Source organism: Cygnus olor, chromosome 5, assembly GCF_009769625.2.
Source record: "Cygnus olor isolate bCygOlo1 chromosome 5, bCygOlo1.pri.v2, whole genome shotgun sequence".
NCBI lineage: Eukaryota > Metazoa > Chordata > Aves > Anseriformes > Anatidae > Cygnus > Cygnus olor.
In genome coordinates, this window is record NC_049173.1 from 3388643 (window position 1) to 3402802 (window position 14160).

At 43.3% G+C, this 14160-nt stretch overlaps 1 protein-coding gene across 1 annotated transcript; it reads left to right on the plus strand.

Moving 5' to 3' along the window:
* The first annotated feature begins 163 nt into the window (after positions 1 to 163).
* On the plus strand, positions 164 to 13102 carry PSMC6 (proteasome 26S subunit, ATPase 6). Its single transcript, XM_040558266.1, has 14 exons — positions 164 to 326; positions 869 to 948; positions 1307 to 1346; positions 1556 to 1608; positions 5353 to 5420; positions 5879 to 5993; positions 6935 to 7022; positions 7453 to 7514; positions 7610 to 7733; positions 8085 to 8146; positions 9180 to 9300; positions 9386 to 9466; positions 11435 to 11506; positions 12611 to 13102. Exons 1-14 carry the CDS (start codon positions 200 to 202, stop codon positions 12727 to 12729), a joined length of 1212 nt encoding a protein of 403 aa, XP_040414200.1. The 5' UTR covers positions 164 to 199; the 3' UTR covers positions 12730 to 13102.
* The last annotated feature ends 1058 nt before the right edge of the window (positions 13103 to 14160 follow it).

Here is a 14160-nt window from a genome sequence, read left to right on the forward strand (position 1 = left end):
GGGCGCGCACGCGGCGTTACCCCTCCCTTTCTCCCCCCTCCCACCGCTCTGCGCATGCGTGAGCGGCCCGCCGCGCTCCCTCGCACCCCTCCGCGCCGCCAGAGGGCGCTGGGAGCGGCGGGGGGCGGGGCCAAGCGGCGAAGGGGGGCGGGGCCAAGGGGCGAAGGGGGGCGTGGCCGAGGCCCCGCCCCCCGCGGCCATGGCCCTTCCCGGCATTCCCTATGAGCGGCGGCTGCTCATCATGGCGGACCCGCGGGACAAGGCGCTGCAGGACTACCGCAAGAAGCTGCTGGAGCACAAGGAGATCGACGGGCGCCTCAAGGAGCGTGAGTGGCGGCCGCCGGAGGTCCCCCGGTACCTGGGGGAGGGGACCCGTGAGGAGCCTCCCGGCCCCGGCGGTGCCGCCACCGCCTCTGCGCTTCGTCACGGGCCTGCTCCGGCGCCGCGCTGAGGGCCCAGGCCCCGCGGCCGCCTCACAGCCCTGCCCCGGGCGCCTCCCGGGGCCTCTCCGGGTGCCGCTTGTGGTGAGGGGCCCGGAACCCAGCGCAGCGCTGAGCTGCCGCCTCAGCAGGGCACGGCACGGGGGGACATCGCCTCCCCGGTCCTCCTCAGCGCCCAGCTGCCTTCAAAATCCACGTTTTAAACGCCGCGTGGGGTTTTCGAACCCCAAAAAACCTTCGCTCTGTTTTTTTAATACTGCCGTGCTCTGCTGTGTTGAGCAGGGGCCCCTGGGCTCGCGGCGGGATGACTTGCTGGGCGCACAGAGCTCCCGCCTGCTGCCCTTCTGCTGTGGGAGGGGAAAGGGCCTGGTGCCGAGTTCCTGTTAGATTCCAAGTTGCCCAAATCTGGCGTTTCTTTCCTTTTCTAGTGAGGGAGCAGCTGAAGGAGCTCACCAAGCAATATGAGAAGTCGGAAAACGATCTCAAGGCATTGCAGAGCGTCGGGCAGGTATGTGGGGGGAATGGGGTCATAGCAGCCTGTGGGGGTGGTTGATGGAGAACTGGTCTAGAAGTAGCAGTTGTCAAGTCCCCTTCTGGTAAGAAGAAAAAGCAGGTGGGAATAGTACAGCTAACGCAAAGAGAAGCCTTACTACATACAGACATCCCAAGCACGTGGGTTGGAGAAGATTTCTGTGTTTATCCTGGTTAACAGAGATGTCTTAAAGAAGTAAAACTATTGACTTGAAGCAGGAGAAAGAATTTACAAGTCAACAGCCATCTTCCACGTTCTGAAACACATGATAAATACTGTTTGACAAGACTAACTTATCTGTAGGCTGATATAGCATTTATTTATTTTTTTGCAGATTGTTGGTGAGGTGCTTAAACAGCTAACAGAAGAGAAATGTAAGTACGCTGGACTGTTTCGGTCTTTGAACTCCTGAAAATAATCTTATGCAGTTAAAAATTTGTCTAAAGATTTGGTAGAATGAAAAACAAGCGTATCAGTGACGTGAGCATTGACAGAAAAATCTAATACGTCAGATAGTTCAGAAGCATAGTTCAGAGCAGTGCCTCAAGTAAACCTGACTTTTTCTTTCATCTTCTCTCTCTAGTCATTGTGAAGGCTACAAATGGCCCAAGATACGTGGTTGGCTGTCGCCGTCAGGTAGCTGATTTATGTGGTTATTCTTAAAGAGGTTGTTTTGGTCTTGAATATTAGCATTGCTTTGGATAAATCCTGTTCTTAATGGGATTAAGTGTTTTCTTTGAGCTGTATATGGCTACCTTTTATAAAGGGATCTGTTTGTTTTCTCCCTTCCTAGCTTGTAGTAGCATAATTTCCTTGTAGACACAAAGCAGTCCAAAACATTCCTGGAACCTTGCACGTGTTTATCCTTTTCATTGTTGTGAAGCTCCGTCCTTCTGCCTGGGCTTGAACTCTGAAAATTAATCATCATACCGTCAAACTGTGTAAGGACTCCCTTGCCACGCTGTAAACACTGCCCAGGACCGTTGCTGTTATGCTAAGGTTTAGATCTAATGTTGCATAACTATATTCAGCTATCTTTTTCTAATGCTTTTGCAGTCCGCTTCCATAAAGAACGATTGCAGGCAAGACCTCTGTTCTGAACACGCTATCAAGGTTTTTTATTTGTATTTAATGACTTTTTTCTTAAAAAAAAAAAGCCTCAGTGCTTCTAGTTTGCAGGACAACCCCTTTTTTAGCTACGTGAAACTTTATAAAAGGTACCCAACTTAATACAGAACCGTGCTTACAAAATAACCCATCTTCTGGTACAGTCAGCAAGAACCAGTTTAGAGGTACTCTTTACTTTCTATTTCTGCACTAAAGTATAAGTGATACATTGCAGGCGTGGCTTAAGAACTGCTGGTTGGTTAATTGAGCATCGAATGCGACCCACTTACGGAAACTAAAACCCTGTAGATCAGCAGTTCCTTACCAAAGCTATCTATTGCTTAGGAACCACAGTTCTTGGCGAAAGCATTCGGCAACTGCAGAGTCGTTGTGGGCAGAAGGGAATCTCTGATTGGCTTTTGCTAGACTCATCCCTGACTGGCATGTTCTTCTTTGCTCCTGTATATGAATGAAATCTGAGGCTGTAAGGTATCTTCTGAACAGAGAAGAAGGACAGCGGGAGAGGATCGTGTATCCTGAGGAAGCAGCAGCGTTCTATTTCGCTGTTTTACTGCGCAGATAAGCGTAGGTTCTTGTAACAGCTGTGACCTCTCAGTTCATCTCAAACTGACTTATTTACTGAAGGGGAAGGTAACTGCAGTTGCAATTTTAAAATCTCATGATTGTACCATAGCATGTTCTAGCATATAAAATAAATAGTGAAGAATAGAGGTTTTTTTCAGTAAAAGGTACACCGACGTAGTATTGGTGCTACGGTTGGCTTGTCTTTCTGAAGAGAAACTGATCTTCGTTACGGAATTCTCAACTCTTAACTCTTTCTGCTGAAAGAAAGAAAATGTGTTTGCAAATTCTTTGCAATACCCTGCTTCTCTGAATTAATTTAAGCTTGGCACCTGGAAGTTAATTTGAAGTACAGCATACCAGAACTCTAATGTACGAGTTAACCGACTCTGTTTTGGTGATCCATCTGTAATGGAGTTTTGGTAGCTGAGGGAGAGGTTGAGGCAACCAGGAAGTGGCAGACTGGGGAGATTGTTATACGTGGAAGAACTTAAAAAGGTTGTTGTCGTTCGGAAGGGGGGGGTCTACCTGTCAGGAATTCCAGGTGAAGGCCCACAGTTAACAAGACTTAGCAGCAAACAGTGAACAAAACTCCTGCAGGAAGTATTTTCCCCTGGTGTTGACTCTGTCAGTAGATTGTATTGTATTTTTTTCAGTAACGATGGATGTTTTCTCCTCCTAGAAACAAACTATTTGGGAAAAGGGGATGTCAGTAGGTGTGTTAGTTGATGTAGTATAAATCCATTTATCTATGATTTTTCTCAAGCATATGGACGTGGTATGGTTCTGCTTGCATAAAACATCTGCAGTAATTGCTAGTTTTGAAGTGCTCTTTAAATGCATACTTGTAAGCTTCAACCCTTTCAATACGTTATGGCACAAACTCACTATTTTCTTTCACAGGAATAAAGAAAATACTTTTCTGGGACACAGATATACTTAATTTCACTCTGAAGCACATGATAGGCTCGACGAGTTAGTCTTGAGGTTCTTTGTTGGAACAGAGCTAAATGCTAAGGAATAAATTGTTCTTGGATGGGTCTGGCCTTGCAGCATGTACTCTGGAGTTTATTCTGGAACAAAAAGCGCTCTTTGATCTTAAAAGATCCTAGCTTTGACAGGAAGAAGCGTAAAAAACCAAACATATCCATGATTGTTTTCAAAATGCCAAAATATCAAGGCAAATAACTTTGCACGGTGTTTTGCAGCCTCCAAGAGCTAGTGTTTGATCCAGGCCCTTGCGGCTGGGCTGAGCTGCTGGGAGAGGGGAGCCACAGAGCTTCAATTAAAACAAAATTACTTCCCTATCCAAGTGCACTTTCCAAGGAATTCAAGGTCAATTGGTTTCTTTTTGTCTTCTCGAGACAGAATAGCTTAAATCTATTGAGCAGTGTTGAATCTGATAGAAATACAAGCTTCTACATATTTCTTAAGGTTAGGCAGCTGGAAAGTGGGTCTTATCAGTGACTCGAGTAATGGAGGAGTGACAGCTTGATCCGAAACACTACTAGAGACTAAATAACCCTTGCTGGCGAGGGACCTTATAAATCTCCCAGTGGGGGAGATGGAAAGCTTCAGGCACTGCTTGCAAACAGTTGTAGAAATCTGTGTTGCTCAGATGCCATGTTAGTAAAGCTCAGAAAAAACAGGTTTTATATTCATCAAATGTAGATTGAGGACCTTTGGAAACAAATCAGTGACAAGGTATTTTTTTTTTAATGATTGTTGCTGTTCGAGTCTCTATTGTATGAGATGTGCGACTGCTGTCCTAGAGCAGGTTTCTTAACAGCAAGGTGAGAAATAAAAATTATTAGTTTGAAACCCAGCAGAAATTGCCAGCAGGTAGTACGGAGTCCTGGAATAGGACTGTAAGTATCAAACCTTCTTTGTTTAAAAAAAAAAAAAAAAAAAGTGGAGTAGGCGGACAAAAACTTCTGAGGCAGATGAGCAGGGCATCTGAGGTAAATGACAGCAAAAAGAAAAAATAACAACTGGAACAGCTGACTTTGAAGATGAGAGATAACTGGATATGTGAAATTAACAAACGATGAAAGGCTGGAAGAAAATAGGTCAGGAACATCTGTGCACCCTTTCTGACAGGCCAGGAATGAGAGAACCGTTGCCTAGACCGGCGGCAAGTTCAGACTCAAATGGGCAGGCTGCTCCTTGGGTCCTTAAAGGATCGCTGCTGGTTCTGAAACAGCTGGTTCCATCCCATGCTAAGCAGAGGGGAGGGTTAGATCTCTCACCGCTCCTGTCACACTAACAGTGGATAGAAAGCACAGTATATATGTGAATTATGGTCTAGAAAACTATTTTCAAAAGTAGCAGAAGTGAGTTAATGAGCTGTTGTTCAAGATCTCTTTCAGCGTTAAAAAAATACTTCCTCTGGCCTGTTTTAGCTTTTCTGTCATCCTGGAAACCTCCAGGTTCGTTGGTGTATACCAGCTCCTGGCTCGCTTTGGCGTTCCCATGGAATAGCAGGCCGGCTTTTTCCCAGTTTAAGCATCCCCAAAAATGGTGGCGAGGGACAAGCGGTGTTTACTAGAGTCGCTGCTTGGCATGTAGCTCTAGCAGCCTTGTTTCTTCTTGCGTGCGATTGAGCAGAGCCTACGAGCTACAGTAAACGTCTTGGCTAAAACCAAATGTTTCGGAACGTGGTTCTAACAGAAATATCTTCGTTGTCACTAGCTTGACAAAAGTAAGCTGAAGCCGGGGACGAGAGTTGCTCTGGATATGACCACTCTGACTATTATGAGGTAGGTTTCTGCTCTCCAGCTGCTGTTCCGCTTACCATGTAAAGGGGGAAGAACACTGATCGGAATAGGTTACACAGAAGTTTGAATAATCAGTTACGTAATGTTTTGTAAATACGCTCTGTAAAATGGTGCCTAAGTGAGGACGGTTTTTTTTTGTGGAAAGTCAAGTATCTGTCAACTGGCTTTAAAAGCAGTTGGCTGCTCATTTAAAAAAAAAAAATCATTTACAACTCAGACATTTCAGCAGCTTTTTGAGCTTTTGTTTCAGGTTTTGTTTGAGCTTTTTTTTCAGTAAGGCTTTTAAAATTTTGCTATGTTTATTTTTAGCAGATGTTTGTTTCCTTTTTAAGGTGAAAGGAGAATAAATAATTTTCATACTTGCTCTAGGATTTATTGCACTAACTGTATACATGTCTGCACAATTAAATATGCATGCTCTTAATTTTTTTTTATTCCAGATACTTGCCAAGGGAAGTGGATCCACTGGTGTATAATATGTCTCATGAAGACCCAGGAGATGTTTCGTATTCTGAGATTGGAGGGTTGTCAGAACAAATCAGAGAGCTGCGAGAGGTATTTGCTATCTCAAAACAGTTTCCAAATAGCGGGATGTGTTCTGAGTGAAGTTCTTTTAGTGTTTAAATGTTTTATTGATGTTTATCCTAAACTACCATGAGAGAGGCTGTTAGAGGATCCTATCAGACGAGTGCTTTGTGTGTTTCATTAACTTTTTTCTATGCTAGAAGATAACTTGTGAAGTGTTTTTTTTTAGATGTTTTTCAGCTTTGCAATTGTGTTTATGGCAAACGGCAATGTGATCCAGGATGCTGGTGCGCTCACACTGAAGTAATCCTGTTAGTTTGGGCATCAGTGCTGCAGGCTGAGCAAGCCTGCCCAGGAATGTGGGTGTTTGAAGACTCGCTCATGCTGCTGTGAGCCATCTGACTATAACAGAGACTGTTTGTGTGCTGTGCACACACCTTACAGTAGCAGAGAAGGATTATTCTAAACACCACATCCCAATTCTCGAGCTGGTTATAACTCATCTCTGCTGTTACAGGAGCTGGGATTGAAATTAAAACGAAGAAAGTCTTCTAAAAAGAGGGTTTGAAGGATGCGAGACCCTTTAAGCTAAGGGAGCGCTATAAAGTCAAGTGAGAGGGCATAGTTAGGTTAGACAGCCAACAAACCAAACTAGTTCTGCACAGAAACTGCTAGAATTGCTTTGGGTAGTTGTATTATGATAGTGGTAAAACATGGTTTGAATGAGCATCGAGAGAAACAAGGCATAGCAGAAGTGAGGTCTGAACAACAAGGGCAGGACTGCGGATTGATCAATTAGAGCAATCAGGTGCTTTCTTACTCATCCGTTTCTCATCCAAAAATATGCCGCACAGATAGCGAAGAATACAGCTATCTAGAAAACAGGCTGGCAAGCGTTCCATTAACTTCCTGAGATCACTCGTCTATTTTTAAAACTGAAACAAAGTCACCGTTTTTCTGTCTCTTCACAGGTAATAGAATTGCCGCTTACAAACCCAGAACTGTTCCAGCGTGTGGGAATTATACCTCCAAAAGGCTGCCTGCTCTACGGCCCCCCTGGTGAGTGATTCACTGTTGATATCTCTTACCTCCTGTGGTTCCCACTCGCTGAGGTGGGGCGTAAGGGTGACGTTCAGACTTGTTAACCGCTCGGGTGATTACCGGTGCAGTGTCCTCTGCGTGCTGCCTCTGGGGGCAGGAGCACATCAGGAGAAAATTCAGAGGGCAGCCAGAGCACCGAGGTGCTTTATCCTTTCAGTGGATTTCGGAGTATAAAAGGAATGTAAGGGTGGCAGTGCAGCTCCCCCCGTCCCACACCGAGCCCCTGACAGACCTTTCAGACAGATAAGAACTGAAGTGCTCATAGAATCAAAGGGAAATGAAAGCTTAGTGGTCGTGCTTGGTTGCAATAGCCTTTTTTATTTGTTTTAAAGTTGCTAACGTAACGTTGGGATAATAGCTAAACGTCTTTGGTCTCTTGTCTGTACAGGTACAGGGAAAACACTTTTGGCCAGAGCTGTTGCTAGCCAGCTTGACTGCAACTTTCTAAAGGTAGCGTAACCTTACTTCTGCACACACGTGTGCACACGTGCTTTATCTGTTTGCTCTCCAATCCCTTCACTCATGTTTCTTACGCCTTTCAAAAGGTGGTGTCAAGTTCAATAGTGGATAAGTACATTGGTGAAAGTGCTCGACTGATCAGAGAGATGTTCAACTACGCCAGAGATCATCAGCCGTGTATCATCTTCATGGATGAGATAGACGCTATTGGTAAGGCTAATGGTCTGGAGGATGGCTAGAGGCTCTTTTTAGCGCAAATCAGTTCTAGAGTTACTGTCTGTCTTCTGAAAAAACATACTTACATGCTATTTTTTAAGAAAAAACATAACAGGGCAAAGTGGTTCAACTTCCGGAGCTATGCCAGCTAGCTTAGAACCATAACGGTTCATATGTGGCTTAGATTTTGTCAGCTATATGAAACTGCATTTTAAAATGTGTTTAAGCAACTCTTCCCTCCTTTCCCTCTCCCCCCATTAAAAGGGGTACCTGATTGTCTTCAGACATAGCATTATGTGGAGGCAGAAGTAAAGTATTGTAACTGACGGGTTTGGTGTGCTGCAGGTGGCCGCCGTTTTTCTGAAGGCACCTCAGCTGACAGAGAAATTCAGAGGACTCTGATGGAGGTGAGTGCCTGAACTGACCGCACACCGTACGGTCCTATTTAAGATGGAGTTATAACACAGGTGCGAATTGTTACACTGGGAGCTGGCTTGGTAGAACTTTTCCTGAGTTAATACCTTAAGCTAAATTGATCTAGATGCTGCTTTTGCAAAAGGCAGTTGCACACCCTCATAACTCAGCTGTGAATCCAACTTGGAGACTAACTGAAAGAATCTTTAAAACTGCTAAAATAGTTTGGGGTATTTTTCTTCTTGCTTCAATACGATTCTGCGTACTGCGTTCTTTTTTTTATTGTTTCGAGGGCTTCCTCTTAAAGAGGAAAAGGAGAGCTTGTCTCTTATTCCCAAAGACACTTCCTTTATGAAATCTTTGAACTTGTACGGTTTGATTCCTGAAACTAGGAGCGTTGTTTCTTTCTTTCTGTACCAAGTGTTGTGGTAAACCTGGCTGTGTGAAGAGAATTTTTAAAACCCTGGTGACAATTAAGAATTCTGAAGCTAGTGAGAGACTTCATTGGCCTGTGTTTGCAAACAGTTTGTCCAGTTCAAAAGAATGTGTCTGCCTCACATAAAGAATTAAATCATTGTGATCGAAGAACAAGTACTTTGGATCGTCACAATGAAATGTCTTCATATGTGTGTTAGTATTCTAGAGGCTGTTCTCCAAGTCTAATTTGAATGTCCTGGACTTAGAGTATTGCACTCAGAATGTCTCAGCCAGCCACTGGGTCCTTTAGTACTTGCACTGTTTTCATTGCCTTATTGTTTTAGCCAAGTCTTTCACATTTGAGCTCCGCTTTGTTCGATATCTTTTTCTCTGAATGAAGCATTTTCAGTGGCTCTTTTAAGCTTTCCTTTATTGCTTATAGAATACGCAGGGAGCTGTGGCCTTCTTTTAGAAGCTTGTAGCGTTTTTACTAATTTATCCGTACCACATTTATTAACTTGGTGGAAGTACGTATGCAGAAATTAAAGTGCAGTAAATAAGCCAAAACCCCCTAGCGTGCCCTAAAACCAAACTTCTCTTTTCTACTAGCTGTTGAATCAGATGGATGGATTTGATACTCTGCACAGAGTTAAAATGATCATGGCTACTAATAGACCAGACACGCTGGATCCTGCGCTTCTGCGGCCTGGAAGGCTGGATAGAAAGATCCGTGAGTTACTTCAGCACAGTGACTGGAAGGAGGATGTTACCTGTGTGAGCTGTGCTGCTTTCATTACAGCTATAATTCTTTCCAGATATTGACCTACCAAATGAACAAGCCAGATTAGATATTTTGAAGATTCACGCGGGTCCTATCACTAAACATGGTGAAATAGGTAAGTAGAAAACTGCCTGGGTATTCTGCTTTGTTTTTTTAAGTGTGAAGAGGGTTGTTACACCGACTCTGACACACTTGGGATTCCCATCTTTACAATGGCAACAAAACTTCCCCCTCTCAGAATTCTACTTTTTAAAAAACAACAACCAAATCCTGATTGAGTTGTTGCTAAGCCTCCCTTTGCAAAAGATAACTGCATGTGTTGAAAATGTGCCTTGGAGCGCAGCTGTAAACCAGCAAATGGGCATGATTCTCATCAGTTAGTTTCCTTTTTATGGGGGAATAGCTTAATGCAAGCAAACAGCATTTCCCTTAGCCAAAAAAAAGTCCTCCTGCAGGAGTCTGAGAACAAGAAAGAATTTTTAAGTCATAGAGAAACCTAACCTTGGAGTGTGGAGATGGCATAACGAAAACCTTATCTGAAACCAAGCTTGTCTTTGCTGGTTATTGTTGTAGAGAGCCTTCTCCCGAGGGGAGAGGTATCTGTCAGATAAAATGGGGAAGGTTCGTTTATACACTGTGCTACTCTAAGCTAACCAACGTCTTATTCTCACGGTGAAAGCTTCAGAGCCTTCCTCGAGAAAGCTGTAATTGTGATTTGACTTTAAAACAACGTTGGCTGCCTTTTATTTCGGTACGGCTCTGCAGACCCTGCCTGCCTGTTCCCAGCCCTGTGCTGCCCCCCACTCCGCCCCCGCCTTTTTGCTGACATGAGCTATTCATGCAGCCAGGCAGCATGATCTGGAGAGTGGAACTGATCTCGTTCACCATCTGGCTGCATAAACAGCTGCAGCTCAATAGAGAGGGTGGCTCAGGAGCAGGATTGAGCTGGGGGAGGGTGAGAGGGATGAGGATTGCCTTTCTTAGCAGCAGTGTTGGTTTAAATGTGCATCAGACTGTAGCTGAAGATACAGAAGATGCTCCAAGGCAAATCATGAACCTGAGGTAAGGTACTTCATTCTTTCTCTGCATCTTTGGGCACCGGAATGGAAGCAGGGTAGGAGCGTTCCTTTATATCATTAACAAAGTGAGACGTAAGATGGGCTACTGGCTAAACTTCTGAATGTGACGTGGGAAGGCTGTGATGCTCAGCTCTGATATCCTGGAAGGAAGTCCCAAATGAGCAAAATGGGCTGTGAACTGCATTAAAATCCTGAGATAATGACCTGCTCCAGGTTCCAGCATGAGGCTCTCCTGCTCTAGTACTGGTGTCTACTGAAGACTAAACTTACCAAACTTTGCGGCTTTTGATATGGCTTTAGTCCCCTTTCACTCCTCCCCACCACTTTCCGGTTTCCTTGTTTATAGGACAGTGTGCTACGTGGAATTAACAAATAAAGAATTTCTAGTCTGTTTGGATTCTAAGATAAAAGCTTTCAGTTCAAATGTTTTGAATTTCATCCATCAGGTAAACTGTTCCAGAAAGTTCTGCAGAAAATTCTTGACTTTTTAATGTGAAGCCTTGCAAAATGGCTTTTTTTAATGTGCAGCACTGAAGGCTCAACAGTCTGCTTTAGAAACTCATTACAGAAACTATAACCAGGCTTACTATGTCAAGGCATTTAATGCCTTTTGGAGATGCAGTTATAATAAGAAAGGGACTGAGATGATCACTTTCATTGAAGTTTTCTGTTTCGTTTTGCTTTTTACATCATTTAAATGATGATAACGTTTCCTTGATGTACGTTTTCTTGCATTTTATGTCAATGCTTTTAACCTCAAATTAGTAACTTTGGGATTTAGCTACATAACATGAGCTTTTGGCTGAGGTACCTTTCCTCCTTAATGAAAGGGAGAATACAGCTGATTATTTCAGCTGATTTAATTTATCAGTCTGGTAGTCAGCTATCTATTTGCACTGAAATCAAAGTAAAGTGTTCCTTTGTTAGCTGGGCATGTATTTCGGTGGTATCCGTAAGGGGAAATGTGAGTTTATTTCTAACAGGCACTTGTGTTTTGTGAATAGATTATGAAGCAATTGTGAAGCTTTCTGATGGCTTTAATGGAGCAGACTTGAGAAATGTCTGTACCGAAGCAGGTATTCTCTTAATTCTTAATTTTGGTGGGCTTGCTTGATTAATGCTGGATGTTTGAGCTGTTTCTCACGTGCTTCTGTCAATGGATTAAAACCAGGTGGTCAGAAATATTCTGCTGGAATATGGTCCTTGCACACTGCTCACTTCTTGTACCCCTTTCTTAAGGGATGGACAGCACTTAATGGCAATGCTAACATCTCATCAGTAGCAACATGCCAAAGCAGTTGCTTACTTCACAGCATGTCACGTGTCTAGACTGTGAAGCGTAAGCAGCAGCGTGGCGATACGCCCTGAAGCTTGATGGAATAACTTGAACAAAATATCTTTCCTTCCAAGTTTCCTTATGACCTATACAGTCACGAGGAACTTGATTTTTTACATCTTTCCTCTAAGGTTTCAGACAAGTATCTTACAAAGTCTGTCGATAAACCAGCTAGGCATACAGATGGTTCAGCTAATATGTGCAGACCTGCTGGCAGTCAGGAGCAGTAGCGGTGCAGTGATACGGCAATATACTCACTAATATCCCCTGCCATACACGAGCTGGATCCACACAGAGTTCTGTGGGTGTAGGCACCATCCTGTGACATGCATGGCATAAACGTTCTCTGTAGTTCAAGTTCAACACAATGGAGGGGGGAAAAAGGTCTTAGCGTGTCGGAGTGGTTTTAACCACTTTTACCGGCCAAGTATCATGATATATGTCATTATCTCATACCAATGAGATTCATTCCAGAAACACTGGTAGTACCCATTTTTCTCCTTTTTGCAGAGCATCCAGGTCTTTCAGTACCTGGGTGTTGGGAGAGTTTATAGTATTTGTTTTTTCCACTCCATAAATTTATCGTACACTTAAGGTTTGCCTACACTGGAAAGCTGAGTTACACAGTTAGTTGTTTAAAGTGGGCTGTACATTTTAGTGATCACTTCAGTGACTTTGCTGTAGTTTAATCCTCTTCCCAGCTTTACAAAAGCTGCGTGTAACAGTCTGTGCAGATAATGTAGCTTGGATCCTTTCCACTTAAATTTGAGTGAGACTTCATGTACTGTCTTTCCGTACTGAAAGGAGCACCAACTTACCCTTGCTGTTAAATTATTCTTCGCAGGTATGTTTGCGATCCGCGCCGATCATGACTTTGTAGTTCAGGAAGACTTCATGAAAGCTGTTAGAAAAGTGGCCGATTCTAAGAAGCTGGAGTCCAAGCTCGACTACAAACCTGTTTAAGTTAACCATATAATTCATGATTGACTGCAGGGGACATACTGGGTTAATGTCTAAGAAGAGAAATAATGTACCTCTTGATTGTTATCATAAGGTGTTTGTATAACATGTAGCTAGTAGTTTGGTAACACTAGTTGCAGGTTGGCTACAGAAACGTTTTCTGTACAATTCTGAAATACAATATTCATTACAGCCCAGGTTAAGTAAAATGCGTGGAGATGTGTTCTCATAGCAATTATGGTGTGACTTTATAAATGTGCCTGGATGAGTTAGCAGTCTTCAAGAAAGTCAGTTCATTTCTTGGTGGTTTTCTTTTTTTATATCGGTAAATTTCCTTTCATCGAACAGTTGAATAAAACTTGTTTAAATTGGCTTACCCCAGTGTACCTTCTCTGTAACTCTCTTGGAGAGAGTTAAATCATGTGTCTTCAATTTTTGAAGAGTAACTTTTCTCTGGTGTAGTGCTTTGTATTCGAATCTTGTACCTTACATACCAAAATGAGTTTTTTTTTTTTTTTTTTTTCCCTTGGGACAAAGGAGAGAAAATTGGTGTTTACTCCTTCACTCCTGAAGTCAGGAAAGAGGATTTAGCTGAGCTAGCATTTAGTTATTGCTCGGAGTGCAAGAACTGAAGAAGTCTTTTAAAATGTTTGCTGTCTTCCCTTATGCTAGGGTAAGTCTAATGCTAAATACCAGTTTGCTGACAAAAGATTCTAAGTGGAAGTGGAGAATCTGAGCTGGATTTCCTCTCCAAGTTCCCCTTTCAGTTACTTCATACAGCTAGGAACTTTCTGATATACTTGGAACCTGTGCTGCTTTACACATGTGGAGTGCCATATCTAATGCTCCTGGAGCTCTGAGCATGGCTTTGCTATGCATCTTACAGGGCTGGAATTTGGCCTTCTGTGGGCTTGGCTTTGTGCTCCCTGGGAACTTTCTGCTGCAGCTGTTTGAGTAATCATTCAAACAAATAAAAATGCGGTGGGTAACCTGTTCTTAAAGCCATCTGTCACTATGTATTATTTCTGTTTTCTAATCAGTTCCCCTCAGAGGGTGTGTGTGGAGATTGACTTACTGTGCTGTGGAATTTACTGAAGTGTTAGACTGGAACAGTTAGGGTACTAGATTGGACTTCTGGCTACTTCTCATTATTCTAATTGGATTACTTTGGGCATGCTCAGCTGTCAGACAAGTACATTAAATTAACTCTAGACTTACTGGGAAAGGCACCGCTGAGCAGCATCTCCCTGGCAGTTTTAACAACCAGCATTATATTTCATTCCCTGTCACTATGAGACAAAACAGAGGCAGGGGAAGGCATAGAACAGCTGCAGCGGGACAGGCGCTATTTTCGCATTTACAGCTAATGGCTGTTATGGACGATGGTTCTTATGAAAACTTCCTAATGTGATTGCGTCAGGAGCATAAGATGCA